Source organism: Taurulus bubalis (genome assembly GCF_910589615.1).
Source record: "Taurulus bubalis genome assembly, chromosome: 1".
NCBI lineage: Eukaryota > Metazoa > Chordata > Actinopteri > Perciformes > Cottidae > Taurulus > Taurulus bubalis.
Genome location: NC_136589.1, coordinates 36,611,297 through 36,637,525, shown reverse-complemented (window position 1 = coordinate 36,637,525; position 26,229 = coordinate 36,611,297). Strand labels below are relative to the sequence as shown.

Below are 26,229 nucleotides of genomic sequence, written 5' to 3'. Positions count from 1 at the left end.
TTGAATGTTAATTGTAGAAAAAAGAAGAAAACGAATTCCATTGTATATTGACATATATGCAAAATATAAGTATAAGTAAAACTGCAAGAAGAAAATAATGTATTTAACACTGGTGACACATGGTAAAGAACCATCTCACATAAAGAGAGTGCATATCTACACAATCTCACAAACAATTAAAAAGTCAAAGTTGTTAATACTGTACCGTCTGAAGCCAAACATTGTAATGTTTGGATGAGAAGCACAAAGGCTGTACAAGTTATCTTCATCATCAGCATTAGTCTGAGACGTCTCACAGCTGAAGACTTTATCCATGCATTTCTCACAAGGGATGTAAGAGCTGTGTGAATGATTGTCGAAAGTCAATCTTGATAGAACTGACACATCCCGTCATGTCGTAATACATGTTTCTTTTGGTCTAGTATCAGACTTTTTTTCTTTATACTTCTAACTTATAAGCGTGATTTAAAACCGGAACCCAAAAGCTGATATTTGCACATTTGGCAGTTTCATTGTCGTACATGTTCCCAGAGGATGTTTGGACGTGGATGTGTCATTTGCCATTGCATAATAAACAGACATTGTGAGAAACAAGAAGTGTGAGTATCACGCTCCAGTAGCTGACCTCTTGAGTAATGGCCGTCTACGGACATAGCAAACACGTAGTACAGAGTAAAACATTTATTATTGATTGTGATGGTTATCATTTATCTTTTCATATCTTACAAGCTATTAAGGTAACCACCAGTGATTCCACTTATTTACCATCTACAGTAGTATTCCTTAATTTATTCTACATTCACGAATTATTTGATTTCCATGATTTTTGACACGTATTTCAAGAGAGGAAGCAGATGTGATACAAATTGTGGTTGGAGCAGATAAGCATGATTCACACAGATTTTGGAGAACATTGCAGTTGGCCGTTTGGTTCGTTCTTGTTTATTTCAACTTGACTGAAGGACGAATTGTGTAATATTTACAACAAAGAAGCTTTCAGACTGCTGACTTTGTCTTTTTTATGTGAATTGCCAACGCACTTGGCCAATCAATTATTCTGATTCTGAGTCTTCAACATAATACATCATCGTCTATTTTCTTGTTTACATTTTGTATTACTAATCTCACTCTAAACACTAAATACACTCTCTTTCTAACTACCCCACCTGTGAGAGAAATACAGATTACATTACCAACAAGAACTAGTACAAACAAGAACTAGTACAAATAAGAAATAATACCCCTGAACACTGCTCTAAAGCAGTGTCAGTAGTTCTTGGTTTCAGCGATCACAACTTAATAGCATATAAAAGGAAAACAAAAATCCCGAAAGCAGCCTGTAGGATTACAAACAAAAGGTTATACAAGCACTTCCAAGAGGATTCTTTTATGGAGGATGTAAAGAATGCAAACTGGTCAATAGTGTATCAAGAGGAGGACCCTGTTTTGGCCCTAATTATATTCATGAAAATATTTATTTATTTTATTTATTTTGACAGACGGGCCGGGCCAGTATCAGATGGATGGAGAGTGTTTGTGTGAACCTGTCACGGGAGGACAATGTTTAGGACCCAAATGCAGACCACATGAGAGTATGAGTATCTGGTAAAACAGATTATTGGAGCCAAAGGGAAGGTGGGGAGCCTGTGGTCCGCCACAGGGGGTGCTGGGCGGTGGGAGACCCGTGGCTCTACACTGGACGACGGCGAGGCCGGCGTGAGAATATAACGTAAATGACTCAGCTTTTTTGTTCAACTCGCTGGTTAAATCTTCATCAATTTGTTCTGCACGCCGAGTCACTGTTCTGCGTGATGAACTCAATTTTTCAAATTTGTTTTTGCTCTCTGGACATAAGAGACCTGCTGTTTCTACCATACATTCTTTCAAAAACACTCCTTCAGAGAAAGGCTTGCTGACTTTTGCTAATTTGAATGCTAGCAAAAAACTTGCCTTGGTGCTTGATTCTTGTATAGCAGTTTGGCGGAGAAAAATATTTTGCTGACTCTTTAAATTGGCTGCCAACCTCTTAGCAGTAGCCGCCCGTTCTGTCGTTGACTTTTGGCTAGCATAGTTAGCATGCTTGGCGGAAAAGTGGCGGCTAATATTGTATTCTTTGAATACTGCAATGGTTTCTTGGCAAATAAGACATACTGCCTTTGATCGTACTTCGGTGAAAAAATACTTATCAGTCCACTTATTAAAGACTCTGCACTCACTGTCGACTTGTCTTTTCTTGGGTCCACTCATTGTGACAGACGGGATCAATGCAGGAGGATGGCAGGAGGCTGACAGACAGAACCCTACAACCAGCATATACATGTAAAGGATACAACAGTGAAATATTTTGTCTGAGAAGTGGTGAATTTAAAGTGTAAACACACACACAAAATGCTAATAAAACAACATGAATTGTGCAAGCACAGTGCATTAGAAGGTGATGCCAAGAAATATATGGCGCCAGTATGTGACGAGTTGAGAATGGTAACGGGTTGACTGATTAAACAACTGGGTAAATTAAAGTTTTTAATCCGATTATTTGATATAGTTTTTGCTGTTAAACGTTGCCTTCATTTACTGCAATTCATCAAGGATTCATGTTTTCTTCAAGATTTCAAAGCTAAAGCCGGCGAGTAATTGATATACAAGTGTCATTTCAAGGGTGAAGTATTCCTTTAATGCTCCACTATGTTCACAACCAGGTTTAGCAGAGGCTTTTTGCTGAAAATTAGGTCAATTAAAGATGCATTGGGGCTATAAAATCAAAAGAAGTGGAAAGATGCTAAAACTATGTCAGGCAACTGCAGTGCTTTGGTGAAAATTCCTCAGGAGGTTTGACACTATGACTGATGCCTTTTAAGATTACAAATATTTGAAATAAAGATATTGATGTGTTGATGTATATATGCATTCTTCACTGTAGTTCCGATGCTTGCTTCAGTCATCTTTTCAGCAGGCATAAATAATTAAGCTACAGCAACTTTGTAACTTCTTTTCGGTTTCAGAGCTTCTGTTTTACAAATAATGGTCCTTCTTAATGTCAAAATGTAGTTTAATGTTGGTTTTCATGAAAGAATAGACAATGTGATTGTACCCGTGTGAGTTTTATACAAGCCGATCCAGAATGAGGTTTGGCTGTCTTGAAACAATACAATTGTGTTTTGAATGAATACTTGCTCAGAGGGATCTTCAATGCTGGCAAGATGTCCACCTTCAAACACAACCAAACAGAAAACAGTGGCTGTTTAGTTGAAGCTAAACACAGCTGAGTGAGTTAGAATATGTATTAGTCCATCCATACTTACCATGTCTTACACATTTAGCAGATGCATCTGGCCACTCAATCCTTTCTCCGACGAAGAGGTAACAATAACCCCTAAATGTTAGCCAGCTGTTAATTTGGCTTGTGTGTCTTGTTTGTTCTGGGACATCAGGGCAAAGTCCTGGAAAAGCACTTGACTCTGTTGGTGGCACATCTGTGAATGAGAGATACATACACAACAGTTAAATCAACTAACTGCTTTATGATGCATGCTTTCAAATTCAATGTGCTGAAGTCAGCACCTATTTGACAATTGTAGAACAAAAGAACATCACCTCAAAAATACAATAATAATTATAATTAAAGCTGCTCGCAGCTGTGACTGGGCCCTCGCTCCAGCACTTCGGGGACGCCTGCGGGTCACCGGCTCGTCCGGCCGAGAACACTCACCTGCCAGGCGGAGGTTCTCGACCGGGCGAGCCGGCGACCCGCAGGAGGACACCTGCTAGTCCCGCTCCCCTCCCCCTTGTGCTCTCCCGTCTGTCCTTTATCAAGCCTCCCAGCCCTGCCTCAATTAGGGGCCTTAAGCACCTGCAGCTGGGTACATCGTGAGGCAGTCTGGGAGATGTAGTGTCGCTCACGGCGGCCATTTTGTGGGCTGGACGCGGCTCAGTGGGAATGTAGCGTCCGTCCACAACCTGTCCCCTTGTGATGCCACAATATATATATATATATATATATATATATATATATATATATATATATATATATATATATATATACACTCACCTAAAGGATTATTAGGAACACCTGTTCAATCTATCATTAATGCAATAATATAATCAACCAATCACATGGCAGTTGCTTCAATGCATTTAGGGGTGTGGTCCTGGTCAAGACAATCTCCTGAACTCCAAACTGAATGTCAGAATGGGAAAGAAAGGTGATTTAAGCAATTTTGAGCGTGGCATGGTTGTTGGTAGTAACTGGTCTGAGTATTTCACAATCTGCTCAGTTACTGGGATTTTCACGCACAACCATTTCTAGGGTTTACAAAGAATGGTGTGAAAAGGAAAAAACATCCAGTATGCGGCAGTCCTGTGGGCAAAAATGCCTTGTTTTGAACTTTGACTGAAATAACCACTCGTTACAACCGAGGTATGCAGCAAAGCATTTGTGAAGCCACAACACGCACAACCTTGAGGCGGATGGGCTACAACAGCAGAAGACCCCACCGGGTACCACTCATCTCCACTACAAATAGGAACAAGAGGCTACAATTTGCAAGAGCTCACCAAAATTGGACAGTTGAAGACTGGAACAATGTTGCCTGGTCTGATGAGTCTCGATTTCTGTTGAGACATTCAGGTGGTAGAGTCAGAATTTGGCGTAAACAGAATGAGAACATGGATCCATCATGCCTTGTTACCACTGTGCAGGCTGGTGGTGGTGGTGTAATGGTGTGGGGGATGTTTTCTTGGCACATGTCAGGCCCCTTAGTGCCAATTGGGCATCGTTTAAATGCCACGGCCTACATGAGCGTTGTTTCTGACCATGTCCATCCCTTTATGGCCACCATGTACCCATCCTCTGATGGCTACTTCCAGCAGGATAATGCACCATGTCATAAAGCTCGAATTATTTCTAATTGGTTTCTTGAACATGACAATGAGTTCACTGTACTAAAATGGCCCCCACAGTCACCAGATCTCAACCCAATAGAGCATCTTTGGGATGTGGTGGAACGGGAGCTTCGTGCCCTGGATGTGCATCCCACAAATCTCCATCAACTGCAAGATGCTATCCTATCAATATAGGCCAACATTTCTAAAGAATGCTTTCAGCACCTTGTTGAATCAATGCCACGTAGAATTAAAGCAGTTCTGAAGGCGAAAGGGGGTCAAACACAGTATTAGTATGGTGTTCCTAATAATCCTTTAGGTGAGTGTAGATCAGGGGTGTCCAAACTTGTTTCACTGAGGGCCACAAACAGAAAAATATATGAAAGTCTGGGCTACTCAGGTGAGGTATATTTAGCCAAATAAATCAAATGAGGTCAATTATATATATACATACGTATATACACATATATACATACGTATATATACATACATACATACGTATATATACATACATATACATATACATACATATACATATACATATATATACATATACATATACATATACATATATATACATATACATATATATATGTGTATGTATGTTTAAAAAAATCACATCAGAGGAAATTTGGCCTTTTCCAAGCTCCAGTAGAAGTCGGTAGGGAGAGAAACCAAAGCTAGTTCTTCAGAGAATCATCACTGCATCTCCATCAGTTCTAGTTCAGACTCTCTTCACTTCTTCTGCATCATCAGGAAGGGAGTCGAGAACAGCTTGAATTCTTTCTCAATGGCTTCTTGGAAGCGTTGACTGAGTTCTGTCATTCGATGTGATGACAGACACATATTTCCTCTTTTTCGCAGAAAGGTTGACCTCTGGAAAAGTTCCTTTGATTTCAAGCAGCGTGGGGAAGAGCGCAACGTTGACATTACGTAGTTGTGTCTCAAAGAGACGAAGCTTCGAACAGAACGGGTTCATGTGTGCGTGAGGTTTGGTACCTGGGCTTTGCCTTGCAGGCTCTTGTTCAGAGTGAGATGATGATAAGATCAACTAGAGGCCAGGTCTGCCAACCATAGTGTGTCACTCAGCTCATGAAGAGGACAAAACTGTTCCAAAGTTAACATGCTTTATGAAAGTCATGGCTTGAAGACTTTTGCATGCCAATTGTATTGTGCCTATATACTCGGTACTCAAGGACACAACCATCAGGATGCAACTCGACAACTTTATTAGTACTTCTTTTCCCACGTATATCCCAACATCATATATCAGTGCGCCCTCACCTGGCCATAGCCGGCCACTACATCTCCCCCTTTTAGATGAACGTTGAACTGCTTTGTCAGAACCTCAAGATGACAAAGTGCATTGAACATTATAGCTACTTTCCAGTTTCCGAACTTATCTTATAATTTCAGGAGTTCACTCAAATCCTTATTAAAACTTAAGTCTAAACTGAGAAACCAACAGAAGAAATTATACTTTACTGTAGCTATTGTATGAGATTACTCACTAGATGCATCCACTCAGAACATAGCTTTTCAACTAGACATTTCACTCTTCAAACCGACTTATGACTTTTTTTCTTTTTTTTTTAAACATCTTTTCATGTTTTTCTTTTCTGTCCTCTGTAGTGTGTAGGTGTGTGTTTAGTGTTTAAAGGTCCAGTCTTTCAGGAGCCCTAGAAAGTCTCCCTGACCTAGTCATTGACATGTCCCCTGATGTTGAAGGCACTGGTACTTCCCTGAGGTGTGAACGGTTGCGTCGCAGCCGTCCTCCATCCGGAGTCTCCACCTCGTATGAGCGTGGTGTAGGTGCAGGGCCCACAACAGTCCCTCTGGTGTGTGTGGGTCCGATCCACACCTGCTGTCCAGACTGAAAAGGTGGCAAGGTTTGAGTGCGGTGTCTCCGGTTGAACGTTTGTTGCTGTTGCAGTTTCAACAGTGTCCTTTTCCCTGAATTCCTTGAGATCTGGCCACTGTGGTTGTAGCTGCAGCGGTGACACTGGAACTGGTGTTCTGAGTCTCCTCCCCATCAGTAGTTGTGCCGGGGAGGTCCCGTGTGCCAATGGAGTAAACCTGTAGGCCAGCAGAGCTTTGTGGAAATCACCCTCTTTCTCTAAAAAAGACTTAACAGTTCTGACAGCCCGTTCAGCCTCCCCATTGCTGCGGGGAAAACGGGGGCTGCTTGTCACATGTGTAAAGTCATAATCTCTTGCAAACTGAGAGAATTCATGACAGTGAAACTGAGGACCGTTGTCCGTGACTAGCACTTCTGGGCATCCATACCTAGCAAACACAGCTTTATATTTTGCAATAGTCTGTTTAGCTGTTGTGCCTCCAGGTAGGGTGCAAACTTCAATATAGCGAGAGAAATAGTCTATCATGACTAAGTAGTTCCCATTCTGCCATTGGAACAGATCTGCTGCGACCCTCTGCCATGGTCTGCTTGGGAGGTCAGTCGTGAGCAGAGGCTCAACAGGTGTTTGAACTTCACGTGCACAAATCTCACATCTCTCGACCATTTGCTTTATGGAAGACGTGATGCCTGGCCACCAGACAGATTCTCTAGCCCTTGCAAGGCATTTGTTGATACCCTGATGCCCCTGGTGAAGTCTCTGCAGGATGTCAGGTCTCATGTGTTCAGGGATTATGAGTCTCTCACCTTTCATGAGCAGTCCTCCTCCTTTATGCAGGACTGACCTCTCAGGCCAGTAGGGCAACAGCAACTCATGCATATCTCGTCTGTGTTCAGGCCAGCCGTTTGCAATGCATCGACTGAGACGTTTGCAGGTGTTGTCAGAGGTTTGTGCGCTCTTAATTTGCTCCAGCTTTGTCGGTGTGGCTGGCAGGCTTTCTACTACACTGTCCAAGTAAGCTTTGTGTCACGCCGGGGCACTGGTGACAGAACCCAAATGCACGACCCGAGGCAGAGTGTAGAGTTCCCAAGAAATCCTTTATTGGTCAAGGTAGTATATCGACAGGATATCAGGCAGGATATCAGGCAAGATCTCAGGCAGGATAACAGGCAGGGAAAAACGCTGGGAAGTTGACTCACAGGTGAAGAAAAAGTCAAGAAAACGAACTCGCACAGGACAGGGAGTAGACACAGACTAAATACACAGGGGAACGAGACACAGGTGGAACCAATGAGGGCGGGGCTTGCGATCACACAGGAGGGCGGCACACGAGGAGGAGTCTGGAACGAGAGACAAGGAGGCTGACAGACACAACAGAAACAGACCAGACTACCCAGGAGATCTGGGCATGACAGTACCCCCCCCTCTAGGGACGGATCCCAGACGTCCCACCAGGACCGGGCCACATAGGGTGGGAGCCGGAGGGGGGGACCTGGGGCACGGCAGAACCAGTCCGAGGGGTGGGCCGTAGCACGGCCATCAGGCGGGCGGAAGGACTCTGGGGGGAGGCCCGGGGGCTCCGAAGGGGAACGCGACCCCGATGCCGGTCAGGGCGTCGGCGGGCACTGGGGACGGCTGCGAGGCGGCAGCGGGGACCGGGAACAGCTGCGAGATGGCAGCGGGGACCGGGAACAGCAGCGAGATGGCAGCGGGGACAGGGGGCGTCAGCGAGGCGGCAGCGGGGACAGGGAACGGCTGCAAGGCGGCAGTGGACACGGCCGCGAGACAGCAGCGGGGACAGGGGACGGCTGCGAGACGGCAGCGGGGACAGGGGACGGCTGCGAGACATAGCAGCGGGGACAGGGGACGGCTACGAGACGGCAGCGAGGACTTGGGACGGCTGCCGGGCGGCAGCGGGGACCTGGGACGGCTGCAGGGCGGCAGCGGGGACCTGGGACGGCCGCAGGGCGGCAGCGGGGACAGGGGACGGTGGCAAGGCGGCAGTGGACCCGGCTGCGAGACAGCAGCGGGGACAGGGGACGACTGCGAGACGGCGGCGGGGACAGGGGACAGCTGCGAGACCAAGCAGCGGGGACAGGGGACGGCTGCGAGACATAGCAGCGGGGACAGGGGACGGCTGCGAGACGGCAGCGGGGACTTGGGACGGCTGCAGGGCGGCAGCGGGGACCTGGGACGGCTGCAGGGCGGCAGGCGGAGGCGGAGGCCGGGTCTGGGGCTGGCAGCGGCACAGAGGCGGAGGCCGGGTCTGGGGCTGGCAGCGGCACAGAGGCGGAAGCCGGGTCTGGGGCTGGCAGCGGCGCAGAGGCGGAGGCCGGGTCTGGGGCTGGCAGCGGCGCAGAGGCGGAGGCCGGGTCTGGGGCTGGCAGCGGCGCAGGCCGGGGATCTCCTCCTTCCTGCGGTCGAGGTCGGCTGGGTTCAGGATGGCGAGTTCGTCCTGTCACGCCGGGGCACTGGTGACAGAACCCAAATGCACGACCCGAGGCAGAGTGTAGAGTTCCCAAGAAATCCTTTATTGGTCAAGGTAGTATATCGACAGGATATCAGGCAGGATATCAGGCAAGATCTCAGGCAGGATAACAGGCAGGGGAAAAACGCTGGGAAGTTGACTCACAGGTGAAGAAAAAGTCAAGAAAACGAACTCGCACAGGACAGGGAGTAGACACAGACTAAATACACAGGGGAACGAGACACAGGTGGAACCAATGAGGGCGGGGCTTGCGATCACACAGGAGGGCGGCACACGAGGAGGAGTCTGGAACGAGAGACAAGGAGGCTGACAGACACAACAGAAACAGACCAGACTACCCAGGAGATCTGGGCATGACACTTTGCATTCCTTTTCCAGGTCTTGCTCCGCCTCCGTGGCTGTGGCTGGAAGAGGCGCTCTGGACAGAGCATCAGCCGTTATCAGGTTTTTACCTGGGACATGGATGATGTTGAAATTGAATCTGAGCAGCCTCAATCTGAATCTGATAATCCTCGGCGGAAGGTCATCCAGTGCTCTGGACTTCAGGAGTGTTTTGAGTGGCTTGTGATCTGTTCTTATAGTAAAATCTAGGCCGCTCAAGTATCCGCGCAGGCGCTCACATGCCCAGGTCGTAGCCAAAGCCTCTTTTTCTATTTGGGCATATCTTGACTCGACTTTGGTCAAACTTCTTGAAATGAAAACCACAGGTCTCCACTCACCGCTTAGCTGTTTTTGTGTCAAGACGCCTCCTAGTCCATACGAAGAGGCATCCGCTGACACCATGGTTTCGTGGTTTGGGCTGTATTGGGCTAACACAGTCTCTGACCCCAATTCTTTCTTAGTGTCCATGAACGCTTTCTGTTGGGGTGCTCCCCATGTCCAGCTGTTCTCTGTCTTCAACAGATCGCGAATGGGCTTTGTCAAGTCGGGCAGGCGTGGTGAGAATTTTCCTACAAAGTTCACCATGCCCATGAAACGGCGAACATCTGCCACATCCTTTGGCTCAGGCATGTCACGGATCGCCTTTATTTTATCCGGGTCTGCTCTGGTGCCCTGTGCCACGTCATTGTGTAAATGACGTGGCCCAGAAAACGGACCTCTGTCAGTGCAAACTGGCATTTTTCATTCAGAGTGAGCCCAGACTCTCTGAATTTCTGTAGCACCCTGTGCAGCCTATCGTCGTGCTCTGCCCGGTCCTTTCCTGTGATGAGAACGTCATCAGCATGACATAGCACTCCGTCAATGCCATCAATCAGTTGGGAAATCCTCCTTTGAAAGTGCTCAGGGGCCGATGATATACCAAAGGGTAACCTCTTGAAGTAGGATCGGCCCTCTGGTGTGATGAACGTGGTCAACAGCATTGAGTCTTGATGGAGTGGTACTTGCCAAAAGCCTGATGTCGCGTCAAGCTTTGTGAAAACTCTGGCCCCTTCCAGCTTGGCCAGCGTCTCGTCCACTGCCGGTAAGATGTGTCTCTCTCTGATGACGCTCTCGTTCAAATGGGTTAAATCTACACAAATGCATAGTTTCCCTGACGTTTTCACAATAGGGACCATGCCTGCACGCCATTCAATTGGTTCTTCAACACGGGCTATGACCTCCATTTTCTCCATCCGGTCTAGTTCCTCTTTAACTTTGGCTCGGAGTGGGATGGCTACACGTCGTGGGGCAGAGAGGGCATAGGGTGGTGCATTGTCTTTCAGCTTAATTTTATATTCACCTTTAAGCCTGCCTAGCCCTGTAAAGACATCTGCGTAGGTTAAGCGGAAGTGTGTCTCTGCATTGTCTATGCTATGGAGCTGAGGAATCATCTGCAGTCTGTGAATAGCTGGAAGGCCCAATAAGGGTGTCGTCAGGTCTTTCACGATGAACACCTCCTCCTCAATCTTTCTGTCACCTCTCTGAATGACATCATGCACTTGTCCTTTGACCTCCAGAGGTTGACTGGCGGGGCCCAGCAGAGGTCTGCGTGTCACCATGTAACTGCCGTATTTCTCTTGCGTGTATTCTGTTTCTGGGATGGCAGTCACAGATGCCCCCGTGTCCACTTTAAAGCACATCGGACCACCATTAATGGTAAGCATTTCAGTCCATGTAGACACCTGTGGATGGTCAATAGCTCCCAAATAAGCTGCCACATAATCCTCCTCAATGGATTCTAGCTTTTGGGATGATCTGCACACAGATGCAAAGTGTCCCCTCTTTTGACATTTTCTACATTCAACATCTTTTGCTGGGCATTCAGTCCATGCATGTGTAGGGGTTCTGCCCCACTTCCCACACTGTTTTGGGTTGGTTGAGGCAGGCTGAGGCTGAAAATGGCTTACGCGTTGAGCAGAGTTTTTCCTATAAACCTGTCTCTTACTGTTGTAAGCCACTGCATCCATTTGCTCCGGTGAATCGGCTGCTCGGAGAACAACTTGCTGCTTTTTCACCTCTTCGTGCTGCCTCACTTGAACTATGGCTGTCGCTAAATCCAATTTTGGGTTGAGCTGCATTTTTTCTGACAATTTGGCATTACGTATCCCGACAACAATCCTGTCTCGGATCATCTCTTCACGCAAGGCGCCATATTTGCAATGTTCAGCTAGCTTGTGCACTGCTGTGATGAAGTTCTCTGCAGATTCGCCAACTTCCTGACTTCATTTATTAAACTTGGCTCGTTCAAAAATCACATTATGTACTCTGACAAAATGTCCATCAAAAGCATTTTTTAGCTCATCATAGTCATCTTGTTTATCCTCAGCCAACTGCAGTGCGCTCAGGATATCGTCAGCCTTATCACCCATTGTGTAAATGAGAGAATTCACCTGGTAAGCTTGGTCTTTTTCTTTCAATCCAGAAGCAAGCCTGAAGCGTTCAAATCTTTTTATCCATGCGGGCCACGAACTTGGCTCGAAGTCGAAAGGTCCCGGTGGTGGGATGGTAAAGATGTGATCCATGCTGTGCGCTAGTAGCTTCCGCTAGCTTGTTGTTAGCTTTCACCATCAAACTTTCTCTCTAGCTCCACACGTCACCGTCTTTTCTCTCCACACCGTCAAACTACTCCGACTAGTTGTCTGTACCATTAGACTCTGTCTGTCGCGGGTTACAAGCTTCTGACACCATGTATTGTGCCTATATACTCGTTACTCAAGGACACAACCATCAGGATGCAACTCGACAACTTTGTTAGTACTTCTTCTCCCACGTATATCCCAACATCATATATCAGTGCGCCCTCACCTGGCCATAGCCGGCCACTACACCAATAATAACTCATAGTCAGAGTGCCACCTACTGGGAAACTATGGCAATTTGAACTAGAAATAGAAAGAAATGAACAAAGAAAAAGGAAATTGGCCGACTTCCGGTACGGTTTAGAGCATGTTCCCAAGAGAGTTATTTTTAAGTTTATATGTGGTACATATGCCTATCAAATGTTGTATATTTATGTTGAACATACTGCAAGGGCTGCTTTGTTGAATTTAGTTGAATTTTCTCCTTAGAAGTTCATTGGTCCTTTTCTTCTGAAGATTTGAGGAAAAAATTGTTTTTCACAAAATTCAAAATGGCGGAAATTCTAAGTAGGCGGAGTTTAATGCGACGATGTACTTTTGTGTAGGGCAGACACAACTGGACATGTGTGCCAAATTTCAGGTCAATTGGTGATATGGGGCAAAAACACGTTTTTTAGGGGGCGCTATCTGACTTCCTGTACGGTTTAGAGCACAGTCCCAGGAGAGTTATTTTTCAGTTTACATGTGTTACATATAGCTACCAAGTTTCATTCATGTAGGTCAACCGTAGCGCTGGTGCTGCTTAAATGAATATTTGTATGGGGCGCTATCGAGCCGAATTGCGATTTTGAAGCATTAAAATCATATCAAGTAACTACATCTTTGCCTGTCAATGTGTGTGCCAAGTTTAGTTACGTCTTGAGCATGCTTAGTCCCTCAAAAGTACCTTCGTTGTTGACCGCGAAGGATGGGTCGCCATGGCAACAGCGTTACACAAAATATTTGTTGTGTGTTTTTGTGATAACGAGTCCATAACCTGGGATGGAGCTGTTAATTCCTCTTCCATTTTTACCCATGCAGGGTTGGACTAATAATTTGCCCAATGCCGAGCTAGCTTATTTATTTTGAATGCTATACTATATAATTCCATATTTGGAAGAGCCAATCCCCCACTATTCCTTGAGGTAAAGAGCGTTTTCATACGGATTCTAGGCTTTTTGCCACTCCATAAAAATTCCCTAATTAATTGGTTGTATTGTTTAAAGATTCCTTCGGAAATGGTATCATCATAGAGATGTAATTAAATTGTGGAGCCACCACCATCTTAATGATATTAATTTTTCCCCATAAGGTAAGATTTAACACTTTCCATTTCTCAAAGTTTGTCTTAATTTTTGTATTAACGGCAACATATTAATAGAGATTATATTTTTTATATCTGAGCACAGACTAATTCCCAAATATTTCAGTCACCTTGGGATCTATTTAAACTGGAATGAATCTACCATTGATAGAGTGCATCCTCTTGATACCGGCATGCATTCAGACTTTTGCCAATTTATTTTATAACCCGATATTTTTGAAAAGGATTCAATTGTAGATAGAACATTAAGAGTTGACATCAAAGGATCCTTGATCAGTAATAAAATATCATCTGCATACATAAACATTTTGTGTTCCTCTTCCCCTTGTACGACCCCCTTAATACCTGCCTCTGTCCTTATTGCGATAGCCAAAGGTTCCAAGAATAGTGTAAAGAGTAAGGGGCTAAGAGGGTCTCCCTGTTTGGTACCTCTCATTAGATTGAAAAAGGGTGATATCATTCCATTTGTTATCACTGCTGCTCGTAGATTTAAGTAAATTACGTTCACCCATTGAACAAATGTTTCTCCAAACCCAAATCGTTTAAGGGTATATAGCAAGAAGCTCCACTCCACCCTATCAAATGCCTTTTGAGCGTCCAAGGAAAAGGCGGCTATGGGAGTGGTTTCCCCCTGCTTAAGCTGTATAAGATGTAACAGACGTCTCAAGTTGTCTGCGGATGACCTTCCCTTTATGAATCCTACTTGATCTGAATGTATTACACATGGTAGAATAGCTTCTAGCCTCATTGCCAAATTGTTTGTTAGGATTTTGTAGTCCACATTAATCAAGCTCACAGGTCTATAATTTCCGGGCTCGGTAGGGTCTTTTTTTTTACAATTAAAGATATCAGAGCTTCGTTGTATGTTCCTGCCAGCTCTCCCAGTGAGAATGATTCTTCATACACAGTTGTCAGGATAGGAGCCAATTTATCGACATATTTCTTATAATATTTGGCGGGAAAACCATCTAGCCCAGGCGATTTTCCAGGCTTCGCTTCATTAAAGATATAGCAGTGTTTACCTCCTCTACTGTTATGGGGCTGTCCAAACAGTTTTTCTGTATCTATTGATATTTCTGGCAGTTTCATTTTGGAGAAAAAAAATCGCATAATTACCCACCTCGGACTCAGCCTCCGATTTATAAAGTTCACTGTAATAACTTCCAAATACCCTATTAATATCCTTTGTATTTGTCATCAGTTTCTCCATTTTATTTTTGACCGCTGGTATACCATACCTAGCCTCTTTTTGTTTTAGTTGTCTGGTCATGAAGTCCTTTGAACGCATAGTCCTGTCCCACCTAAAAATCCTCACTGACCCACTGTTGGACCCCCTGCAGTTCGCCTGCACAGCCAGCAGGTCTAGATGATGCTGTCAACATGGCCCTTGACTTCATCCTCCAGCATCTGGACTCCACAGGAACCTACGCCAGGATCCTGTTTGTGGACTTCAACACCACCCTCATTGGACTCATCTCTGGTGGGGATCCATCATTACCCAGGACCTCAACTGGGAGCTGAACATCAACTCCATCACAAAGAAGGCTCAGCAGAGGATGTTCTTCCAGCTGAAGAAATTCGACCTGCCAAAGACAATGTTGGTGTATTTCTTTACTGCCATCGAAGTTGGATGTGCGTTGTTTTTTTTTAAACGTTATATTTAAAGAGGAAGTGGCTTCTGGGAATTTGAGAAGTGAGCTGTAGTAACGTTGGAGTTGAGTAAGATGTCAAAAAGTTGCAATTGGGCAACATCAAAATCTTTATGGGTCTTTTTCTTATTTTTTTTTTGTCCTTGATGGACAAATGATACTGGCTATTGTAACACTCCAAGGTAGGTATAGTTTGCTAGATGCCACACTATAAAGAAAATGGAATCAGAGGGTAGAATTAGTACAAACTATATTGTAGAACAGAATATATGATGGGGTGTGAACATCAGTGGTATCAGTAGTGTGTGTGTGTGTGTGTGTGCGTGTGTGTGTGTGTGCTTGTGTGTGTGTGTGTGTGTGTGTGTGTGTGTGTGTGTGTGTGTGTGTGTATAGGGTGTAGGGATGTTGAAGGTGCATAACAAAGCAATAAGTTAAGTAACAGAACCTAAACTACCTCTGCCGACCCAGGTGCATTATAGTCACATGGTAATGAAAACAAAACAAAAAAAAATTCGCTCTTTGTGGTTGTGTTGTTTTTTCGCAACCATTCACTGGGGAAAGGGGGCAGGGCTTATCTCTGTGTCTGTGAAAACATTTACTATTTCCTTCATCCACCATGTAAATAACCGCTAGTTCTGCTTTATACTTGTTGAGGAAGTCCCACACACGTCGGAACATCAAACGGCCCCGTGTCTGGGTTCATAATATTATCCGTAGTCGCACACAGCTCCGACTCCTCCAGGACGAGTGTCTGAATGAAGCCGCTTCCAGCGCTCCTTCAGCGGACCCGCAGTTTCATTCAGTAACGGCAGAACGGCGGTGATGCCGGGCGGAGCTTCTCAACGCTGATTGGCTTTAGCAACTCTGCGTCGTGCAAATTATTCGCTGGAGTTGAAATATTTCAACGCCAGCGAAAAGGCGGAAAAGCGGATTTGCTTAAGTTCAAGTTCCTGGGAGGTGGTGGGGAATAAGGTACTAATAATTTAACTAATAATTATTTAATAAAAGAAAGATGACAGACAGTTTATGCTCTCGATCGAGCTCCTTTGCTCCACAGCGAACTCCACGGGCACGCAGGTCCGATTCGCTCGCTAGCAGCTGGAAAAGAGAAAGTTTTCACAACACGCAGATGCTTCTATTCTCCCATTCATGGAGCCTAGAGCTCTTCCTATTGGTAAAAAACTCCAGTCTTCACACTTCTAATCCAGCTACACTCACTCATTGGCCCGCAGTGGCGGAGCTCGTCTTCTTCTTCTTCACTTCCTCTTCAAAAAGGGTAGAGTCTATCGTCTCAAAAGTCAATGTTCAGCTCTGCCACCTCAGGCGATCAAGAGAACTATAATTCCTTAAGGCAGTCCATGCAACATGCAGCATGCAATATTTGTCTTAACATTCATTCACACATCAATCATTTACAGTAATAAAAGTGACTTTCATATGCATACAATTACAAATCCTTCATAATAATATCCCTTATTAATTATCATATTTCATGCATTGTAATGTACACATAAACAATTTATTTTACATAGATGTGCAAGTCCAAATGTGGCAAACTAAGCTTAAAAAACACTACAAAAAAAGTGTGAGTACAGACGCGAGGAGTAGTTTAAATATCAGCCAGTGATCATCAGTATCATGTATTCGAGTAAATTTAACGTGTTCCGTGAGCCATAGAATATAGTCGTGGCCGGCGATGTCAGAGGTAGGGCCGGTTGATGATGCAGGTGGGCCGGCCCAAAGCTGTCGGCCCACCAGGGACGGTGTTCATAATTCATAAAGCAGCAGTTTCATTCAGGAACGGCAGGACATAGGTGATGACGGGCGGAGCTTCTCAACACTGATTGGCTGCCGCAACTTTGCGTCACGCGATTTCTCCGACGGAGTTGGGAGAATTCAACTCACGTGAATTCGCGCCGCGTCCTTCGCTTTGTTCGCCCAAGGTCAAACGTTCTGTTGGCGCCGCCTCAAACGCGTCTATCTCGCCGCCCCGCAAATAAATCGGCAATTCGCGTCGCGTCCGGTGTGAACACGGCATTACGGCTCTCCCAGTCCGGCCCGCGTGAGGTCAATCAAAAAAGAAAAAAGAAATAAATTCACGCCATAAATGCAATACAATGTCACTGCTTTTACTTTGAAGGCGATTTTCGTATGCGCGCGCGCTTCCTCAGCCTCAGCGACCAGCTTGTTGCCATCAGACTGAAGCACGTATTGTTATGTAGTTTCTGTCCTCAACGAGCACAGAGCTCTCACAGGAGCCTCGCGCTGCAGTGTCCAAATCCAGAGTGAACATTAATCGCGCATGCGCAAAGCCGCCGCTGAGATGCCCGTTAGCTGTCCTTCACATCTCCACCTGATTCAACCAGATTTCAGTGCACTCGTTCAAAACAATACAGACTGGACTTTTCTCACTGAGTAAGAAAAACTGAACAAGATCAAAAGCACTTATTGCTTTTGTATAAAGTTAATCAATTGCTGGTCTTTAACATACATCTTTAAAAGGTAAGCAACAAACTGAACATGGACAAAAGAAGGAGTGGCTTGTCCCTCACAGGGACCCTTACTACTGAACAGACTGTTTGTGTTGTTCCCTGATAAAAGACAAATGTTTCTCCTTCAGATATTAAGCTGTTTTACATTAGAATAAAATAGTCTATAACATCTGAAAATAAATACAATATTTAATTGAATGACAAGTTATATAGAAGCATTAAAAAAATAAAATACATCTTTTTTTCTTCCCTGGCATATATTTTTGATTTATATACTGTTATTAACTTGCTGTTGCTCCAGAGTCCCTGTTATATTGTTCTGATAACATTACTTTAAAATAAAAGCGTGCAATACATTAGTTTTGACTTAATTATTGAATTTGGCGCATAATGCGATTAATCCCAGAAAGATCATGCGATTAATCAGTTACATTTTTTCAACTTTGCCCAGCCCTAATTATTACAAACACCAGACTTTACCTTTTAAAAGAAAAAATATGTGTAAGAGATTCATGCTAAACATGACTCATGAGTCAATAGTCCTCACTCATTGACTTAGATGCACATTCCCGGTAACTACTGCTGGTGGCTGCAAGCTGACACTGGCAAGAAAAGACCTTTCAGTGCGTTCTTATGTATAAATGTGGATGAAACGATACAGTAAAGACAAATAATTAACATTGAAAGAGACATGTTTTCAGACTTATATTAGGAAGCACTGTGTCTAATTCACTGTTCAGTGATGGCATATTTATGTGGATCACTAATGTGAAAAACAAACATGCCATCTTATTAGCTAAATCACTGCCACTAAGTATGGATCAATGGATCAGTATGTGGCTTCATTATTATGTATTCAATATTCTTAAGACTGTTGAGCCATTGTATCTGTTCTATAAAACTCTTATAGTGGGAGACATGAGAAGAAAATATCAGCCCGATCAGCTGAGTATGTAGTCGATAGACAAAAAACAGCCTGACACTTTGAGTCCATTGAACAGCTCCTCAAGCTCTTCGTAACACTTAAGCAACCATATATATATATATATATATATATATATATATATATATATATATATATATATATTTTTTTTTTTAACACCCCACTGAGTTTAAAAAAAAACTAGAGGAATGCTCTACGCTTTTCACTTTACTCTTTTCTGTGTAGCATGATTGGACGAGGCTACAACTACAAATGGGATCGGTTGTGCAACCTTGTGTTGCAGAAAGACAATAAATGGTGTCTGTAGTGAGTCCGGAGACCCTACCCCCCTCTCAAGGGATGGATCCAAGACGTCCCAGCAGACCACGGGTGGGTGGAGGGGAGCCGGCGGCGGGCGCTGCTCTTGAGTGCCGGGCTCAGGAGTGCCGGGCTTGGTGAAACTTGGCTCGGGGAAACTTGGCTCGGGGGTGCCGGGCTCAGGGGTGCCGGACTCAGGTCGGCACGCCCACCGAACACAGGGAGCCGGAATCGGCCGGGGAGCCGGTAGGACACGGGGAGCCGGGTCTGGGGCTGGCCACAGCACAGAGGCGGGGAGCCGAGACTGGTCGGATCACCGACTGGAGACGTGGAACTGCAGTCGGCCGGACCACCGACTGAAGACTAGGAGATGGGGTCAGCCGGATTGCTGGCAGAAGGCAGGCAGGCAGCACAGGCGTCAACCGGGCCCGGCGTGGACTGCAGCGCGGGCGCAGCAGCGGGGCCCCAACGCCGCTGTCGACGAGGCCCAGAGGTTCGGACCTCCGGATCAGGAACCGGGTACCTGGTCGACATAGCCCAGGCTATGGCCATCAGCGTTGCAAAAAACAAACACACCGTCGCTGGCCGTGGACTTGCCATGGCAGGACCGGGAAAAATATTAAAAAAATAAAATAAAAAAGTTGCAGGCTGGGTCCAGGTATGGTCAGTTCGTTCTTTTACGTGGTGGTAGCAATTAGGACCCAAGAGCCACAGCAACAATTCAAAAATAATAAGGAAGCCATCAAACATTGTGACAATACGTCTATGACAAGCACATTATTTCCTACGTTTTGATCTATAAATGATGCCTCAAGAGTGAAAATATCTTTTTTGAGCTGCACAATACATAGTATTATAAAGTCAGAAACGGTCTGAAAAATGCATAAATCAAAAAGTGTAAAAGATATAAAACATCTGAATTATACAGTACAAGTCGAAGGTTGTGTCAACATTTAGAAGTTGAAATGGTGTCTGTAGCTGAAAGTATGCAGAACTGTTAATCTTTCAAAGTTTAAGAGGATTTTAAGTATTTCTCCATTGATTCTCCAAGATTTTCTCCATTTAAAAAAAGCTTAATAATTCAAAAGGTTAGAAATATGAAAGGTCATCGCACCCTTCTCTTCAAAGAGCTGAACATTTTGATAGCTGAACGGTTTCTGTAGCTGAAAATTTGAAGAGGATTTGAAGATGTTCTCAATAAGATTTCATAAAAAGCTTAATAATTCAAAAGTTGAAAACTCATAGCCATATAGTGTCCGTAAGAAGCTGAACATTTTAATAGCTGAACGGTTTCTGTGGCTGAAAATGTGAAGGAAAAGAAGACATTCAAAATACGTACGGAATAAATATATTAAAGAGTTTAATAAAAATGTGAAGAACAATACTTGGAATGCTGCTGAAGCATTCCAACGTATTGTTGCCCAATACTACAATTGACTACACATTGCCCAACTAGCTGAGCAACGTGGGCCGAGTTGCGATTGTGTTTTATCTGCTCTCTATACAGACACATTGTCGCAGGGACTGAGTGTGAAGCGGTTTCTTTGGATAGTTTAAGAGTTTCTCAATGTTTTGCATTTATTGATTGCTCTAGCCCAGGGGTCGGCAACCCGCAGCTCTTTCGCAGCTCTGTTGCGGCTCCCTGAGGAAATCTTTCAAAGGGAACTCCTCTTATCTTGGAGTTTGAGGTGATATTGGGTCACTGAAAATAACATTTTTCTTTTAAATATTTGTTTTACTACGTCGCTGTCAAGCCTCTTCCCTTGGAGCTGGCTACTCGTGATTCCCAGAGCTCAACTGATAAAAACAAATTTAAAAAAGTCACGTAGAATTTAATTTTGCGTGGACGTATTAATTTGCTTTCACTGCTGTCTGACTTGTATGCTTGATATGTGGCGAGAAATGATCAAACAACAAAACTTTTAATACCACTCAAACCACTTCAGCTACAAATAATGATAGGAATAAAAGTATGCAAAGTGGTCATGTTCCTCAATGTAGGCCGACACGTGAATATTTCTTTTTCTCATCTTGATAAGAGTTTGATAGTTATAAACAGGTAAAATAGCAATACAATGTGTACACCTGTACACACTTGAAAAGAAAATACTTTTTACATGATTTTTTTTCCTTCGTAAAATAAGGTCAGGTCATCAAATATTGATAATGAAACTATTGAAGACAGTCTTGTATGTATCAATGCAAACTCACTTTGCTCACTTTGGCAATTAGTTTTCTGGATTCTGTTATCATAGTAACTCACAGCACGAGTGGTCAAACCGATGCCTACTGCCATGCTCCCCTTTCTGAGTTACATCATCCCACAGCACGAGATTCAAAGTAGACATCAGAGTTGAGATTACTTTAATAATGAGCAATTATCAAAATGATCATGATATACTTACAATTGGCTGTTTTAGATGTTTTGCTAAATCCAAATTGAACAAATCTAAATGAAAGATGGACAAAGAAATGCATTGAAGAAGAGTCATTAACAGCCTTTAAAAATGAAATAAAAACAGAGGCAAAAACAGTGAAACTGTGAGCATTCAATATTTTCTTTTCCATTAGTCAGCTGATTTACAGACAGAATCGTATTGGTCCACTTAACCAAACCAATATATCTTAAAACTAAACTAAACAAAAAAGCAACACTTGGCTTCAGTAATATTACAGCTTCTAGCGAGTACCAATAAAAATCATTCACAAACCTTTTATTTGACAGACATTAGGCTGTAAAAGATGTACTATACCAGGAAGACACATCAAAGTAAAACACAAATTGTGAATATGTTTCTAACACCTTTGCAGACTTTAACACCACTTCAGATGGGTGGCTTGTGTGGAGAGGGAGTCAGTACTTGATTAAAAGAGACACGATGTCCATGGAGGATGCTCGTCACTTCTGTCAGCAGAGGCATGGAGACTTGGTATCTATCAACAGTAAAGATGAAAATGTCTTCATATGGAAACAGGTAGTTCTTTATTCTTTAGGGGTTTGCAAAACAAGACATTTTATTCATATTGAAAGCCAGTTTACAAGAAAAGTGGTCTAAAAGCTTGTGTAATTATGTGTTCACAGATTTCCAGAAGCTATGGGTCATATTATGTAGGTTTGTCAGTGGATCTTGATGGGTCATTTTGGTGAGTAATAAATGCCATAAAATGTAATACAGTGAATCATTGATTTCAAGTAGGTTAGTGAGAACTCTTTGGCTTACCGATTACATTATGCATGTCTTTGCACTACTTTCAATATGTCTTCCCTCACACATGTATATATGTAGAGTAAAATTTATACCGCTTTTTATTTAAGTTATTGCTTATATGATATATTATTTTTAAGTATGACTGGTACTGACATTTCAACTAATTTAAAACTTCAATTTGACTTTCTAAGCAGTTTTCTATATATATTTTTTATTTTACTTGCCAGGCTACATTTATTGTAACTTCTATATTTCATTTGTCCTCTGTTGGAACAAGTTAGATAAAAAGGTTGAATGTGAAGCAATTATTGTTTGCACGATTATACGTCATAATTCAATGTAACTGTGTGCTTTAAGGTGGATGGATGGTTCTCCAGTGGGGTTACAAAGATGGGATGAAGATCAACCAAATACGAATTCCTTTAATGAGAACTGTGTTACTATGACTTACTATATGGGTGAGTAATTATAAACTGACAAATCAAACAAAGTATTAACCCTCAATAAGCTCTTCTAGATAAGATCAATATGCTACTCGAAATAAAAACAGTTCCTGGTGAAATGTTAATTATTGCATCTCCACTGTACTTACAGGCTTCTGGCGTACTTGTAATTGTGGCCAAGAGCACCAGTTCGTTTGTAAACGAGGAAACTCAGCCCCTGTCAACACCACTGCAGCCCCCACAGTTCCTCCCAAAGGTGGCTGTCCACTCAAGTGGACCAAATTTGACTCAAAGGTCAGAAATCACTGTCCACTGATCGCCAGTTTAAAACTTCCACTGCCACTTCTAAAATGTCAGTTCTTGACCATTTAGTCTCATCAACAAGTTGACATTGGCTCTCATTAAAGATCATTTGGGACTGAATGGATTTGTCCAGGTGTGATTTACAACCGTAATTCAATACCTGAGTGGTCAAATAATCCACTTTCAAAATACAGTATGCCACACAACTTGGTCTTTTGTACACATATAACATGCCCTTATTTAAGCAGGTGTTGCAAAACATTGCTTCTAGTGTTGGTGCAGACACAGACTCGTCATAGTGTCATATGGCAACTTTACATGCATTAATGCCATGATGGGAGAAATTATCGAGCTTTCCAATCCTTTGGGCAATCAGGGCCAGTTACTGGGTCCCACCTTACTTTATATATCTTTGAATCCTACTTATTGTTATCTCCAATACCGAGTACATGCATCTGTGAAAATATAACTAATAATTGAAGCATAGAAATACTTTATTTATAAAGTGAAGTAAATTAAGATACAAAATATATCAAATGTGAAACACCATTTTACATTAAATAACTTCACATGCGAAGTTACATGCAAGTTTGTTTCACATGGGATACATTAACATTTGGTTTTCAGCATTTATTTTTATTTTTATTTATTGAAAAATAAAAAGATACAACACAAATGGACACAAAGAGTGAGTGGAGAAAAGACTAAAGATGGGAAATGCCTTCTACTGGAGCATTACAAATTGGTCAAGAGGGAAAAAATATAACACAAATATGGCATTTATCAACAAGCTTTTACGCAAAAATGCATTCCTCACAAAACGTAAACACAGTCTAGTCCTCTTTTAAATATAAGAAGGTGACAATGGTTTTAGGGCTACGAAGAAACTATAAAAACAGAGTTTAGTTGAAAAAAAGCACACAGACATGTTTTAGGATCAGATCAGATGTCATCAACGCTTAATGAAAGAAGGCCAGTGTTTGGTTGGAGTGAAAACTCACGATTTCATTTTTCATTTGTAGTGTTACAGTGTCATTAGTAGCCGGCGGGTCACTTGGGAAGAAGCAAGGAGACAGTGCATTACCATGGGAGGTCATTTGGCCTCAATTCCCACAAGGCGCGTGCAAGGTTTGTCCGACTGTTTTTGAACATATTTTTCGTAATCGTGTGTACAATGTGAATACAGATTGTGAAAATTCATTATTGACCTTAAAAACAATGATGAACTTGATTTCAATTTAACTTTTCTAAATATTATGTTGGAGATTTTGCCAAAATTACGCAAATTTCTTTTTAAACTTACAGCATTTTTGACCATCAATGTGGCTGAAATAGCAACTACAGACCTGTGGGTTGGTTTAAGTTCTTTAAAACAATATGGATTTTACTGGACTGATGGGAAAGCAAGGAAATACACCAACTGGGGCTATTCTGTAAGTACACACAATCTTAGCTTAGCGTTGAGTCACCGTTTAATAGACATTAAAAAGTTTGAATTATTGTTTCTCTCCGCTCTTTAGAAAAATCAACGGCGTCCGGGAACTTTTTTTCAAAGATGGAATGAGGTAACATATCCAAGACAACATTTTAAAGTAAATATATAACTTCTTTTTAGTTTTTGTCATGACAGAGCAGACTAAAGTCCCTTGCTAGCAAACATCAAATAGTTAAGTTTAAACCAGTCAGCAGTTTTAAACTTTGATGTCCCATTGAAAAGTTTTCAAAAGATTCCAAAATATCTTCAAAAGATTTTCTAATGTTTTTGAAATCGTATCAATGGTTTCTACCCCCTCCCGACGTCCTACACTTGGACAAATGTGTTGTGTTGAACAACAGTCCTTCCTTTGGCACCGGTAAATGGATAGTTAAGGACTGCAATGACACCAATGGATTTATCTGTCTTCGAGATCTTGGTGAGTTTGTTCTCTCTCTCAAAAAAAATAATCATTCAATATATAATGTCTTACAACCTCAGTTCAAATTACATGTAGTAGAGTAAACATGATTTGGAAAATTGGAAGCCATCATTTCAACCTGTAGTTCTTGTGTCAATAAAGTTGTCTGTAAAAATGCAATAACAAAATTTATAAAAACTATTTATATCTTTTCTCAACAGACCCAAATATCCAGCCTAAACCAGAGCCAGCAGTTAGTAACATCTATGTAAATCTGGGAAATGACAGTATCAAGGTTGTCACTAAAAATCTGACCTGGGATGAGGCCAGTAAACACTGTGCACTTGATAAAGCCAACCTGGCGAGCCTTCGAAATGAGTGGACCCAAGCCTACGTCGAGCTGCTGGCTATGAATCTCAAAGCTCCTCTTTGGATTGGACTGAACAAACAGGTGCAGGCTGCCGCCAACTGAAAATACTGTACTGGAGCACAAAAACGACTACCGGCTACTTCCAGAAAAAAAAAATACTGAAACAAAAATAACTAACTACACATGATTAGCTTTTATCCGTGGTGTCACGTGGCATAGAAGCCTCACAAGACAGCTGACTATACTCTGTGGCGGCATACAAAAGTGTACATTTGTTCAATCTATTTGGCAAAGAGAGACATTTCAAAAAGCCATTTACAATGCACGCTGAATTAATATGTTGATTTGATCTCTCTTGCTTTCAGAGCGGTTATTTTAAGTATAGTGATGGCTGGCACATGCACTCTGCCGGCTGGGCTGAAGGTGAACCAAGCAGAGAACGAACTTGTGTGTACCTGGATGTGGATGGAAAGTGGAAGACCGCTTTCTGCAATTCGACCATGAACAGTGTTTGCATGCAGTCTACAGGTACGGTTGTTAGCAGGCAACGTAAATTAATACAATCCACAATTCATCAGTCATGCCGAGTGTCAGCTTCTGAAGGCTTAATTGATCATACTGTAAATGCTGCAATATACTTTATTTTGCTTACATCTTCGGCTTATGGTGTATCAAATGTTAGCTTGTTAGCCTAGCTGTGATCTATGACAGGTAATTAAGTGTGGCTTCAGCTGCAAGGGGCAGCAAGCACATTTCATGTTTTCCTGCGGGCTTAATTAGTTGGGATGCTTCAGCAGTATTAAAATATTCAGCTACTTAAGGACACGATGGCTATGACCTTTCATATTTCTGACTTTTCAAATTTTTGAATTATTAAGCTTTTTCTGAAAATTCAAATGAATGGGATTGGATGGGAAAAATCTTTAAATCCTCTTCAACTTCAAAAGCTTACAGGTTCTACATACGTTCAGCTAAAGATACCATCTAAACTTTGTCGCAAAGCCTTCAGCTATTATTCTATAATTTCAGATTTCTGATATC

The 26,229-nt window shown here is 42.9% G+C and overlaps 2 protein-coding genes and 1 long non-coding RNA gene across 3 annotated transcripts in view; 2 read left to right on the top strand and 1 right to left on the bottom strand.

Annotated features, from left to right (window-relative positions):
- Positions 1 to 272, bottom strand: part of LOC306753640 (macrophage mannose receptor 1-like) — a gene marked incomplete at its 5' end in the record, with an annotated part of 30,158 nt that extends 29,886 nt beyond the window's left edge. Inside the window, one exon of the mRNA XM_079237533.1 lies at positions 206 to 272. Within this exon, the coding sequence (XP_079093659.1) occupies positions 206 to 272 (67 nt within the window). The remainder of the gene's footprint in view (positions 1 to 205) is intronic.
- Positions 273 to 21,847: 21,575 nt separating this feature from the next.
- On the top strand, positions 21,848 to 23,222 carry LOC306753631 (macrophage mannose receptor 1-like; the record flags this gene model as incomplete). The annotated part of the gene is made up of 5 exons (XM_079237522.1): positions 21,848 to 21,943; positions 22,051 to 22,112; positions 22,535 to 22,635; positions 22,772 to 22,914; positions 23,172 to 23,222. The coding sequence occupies 5 exons, from the start codon at positions 21,848 to 21,850 to the stop codon at positions 23,220 to 23,222; spliced, it is 453 nt and encodes a 150-aa protein (XP_079093648.1).
- Positions 23,223 to 24,804: 1,582 nt separating this feature from the next.
- LOC306734976 lies at positions 24,805 to 25,648 on the top strand. The gene is made up of 3 exons (XR_013770980.1): positions 24,805 to 24,836; positions 25,040 to 25,269; positions 25,554 to 25,648. It is a non-coding gene; the product is annotated as an uncharacterized lncRNA (long non-coding RNA).
- Positions 25,649 to 26,229: the final 581 nt, after the last annotated feature.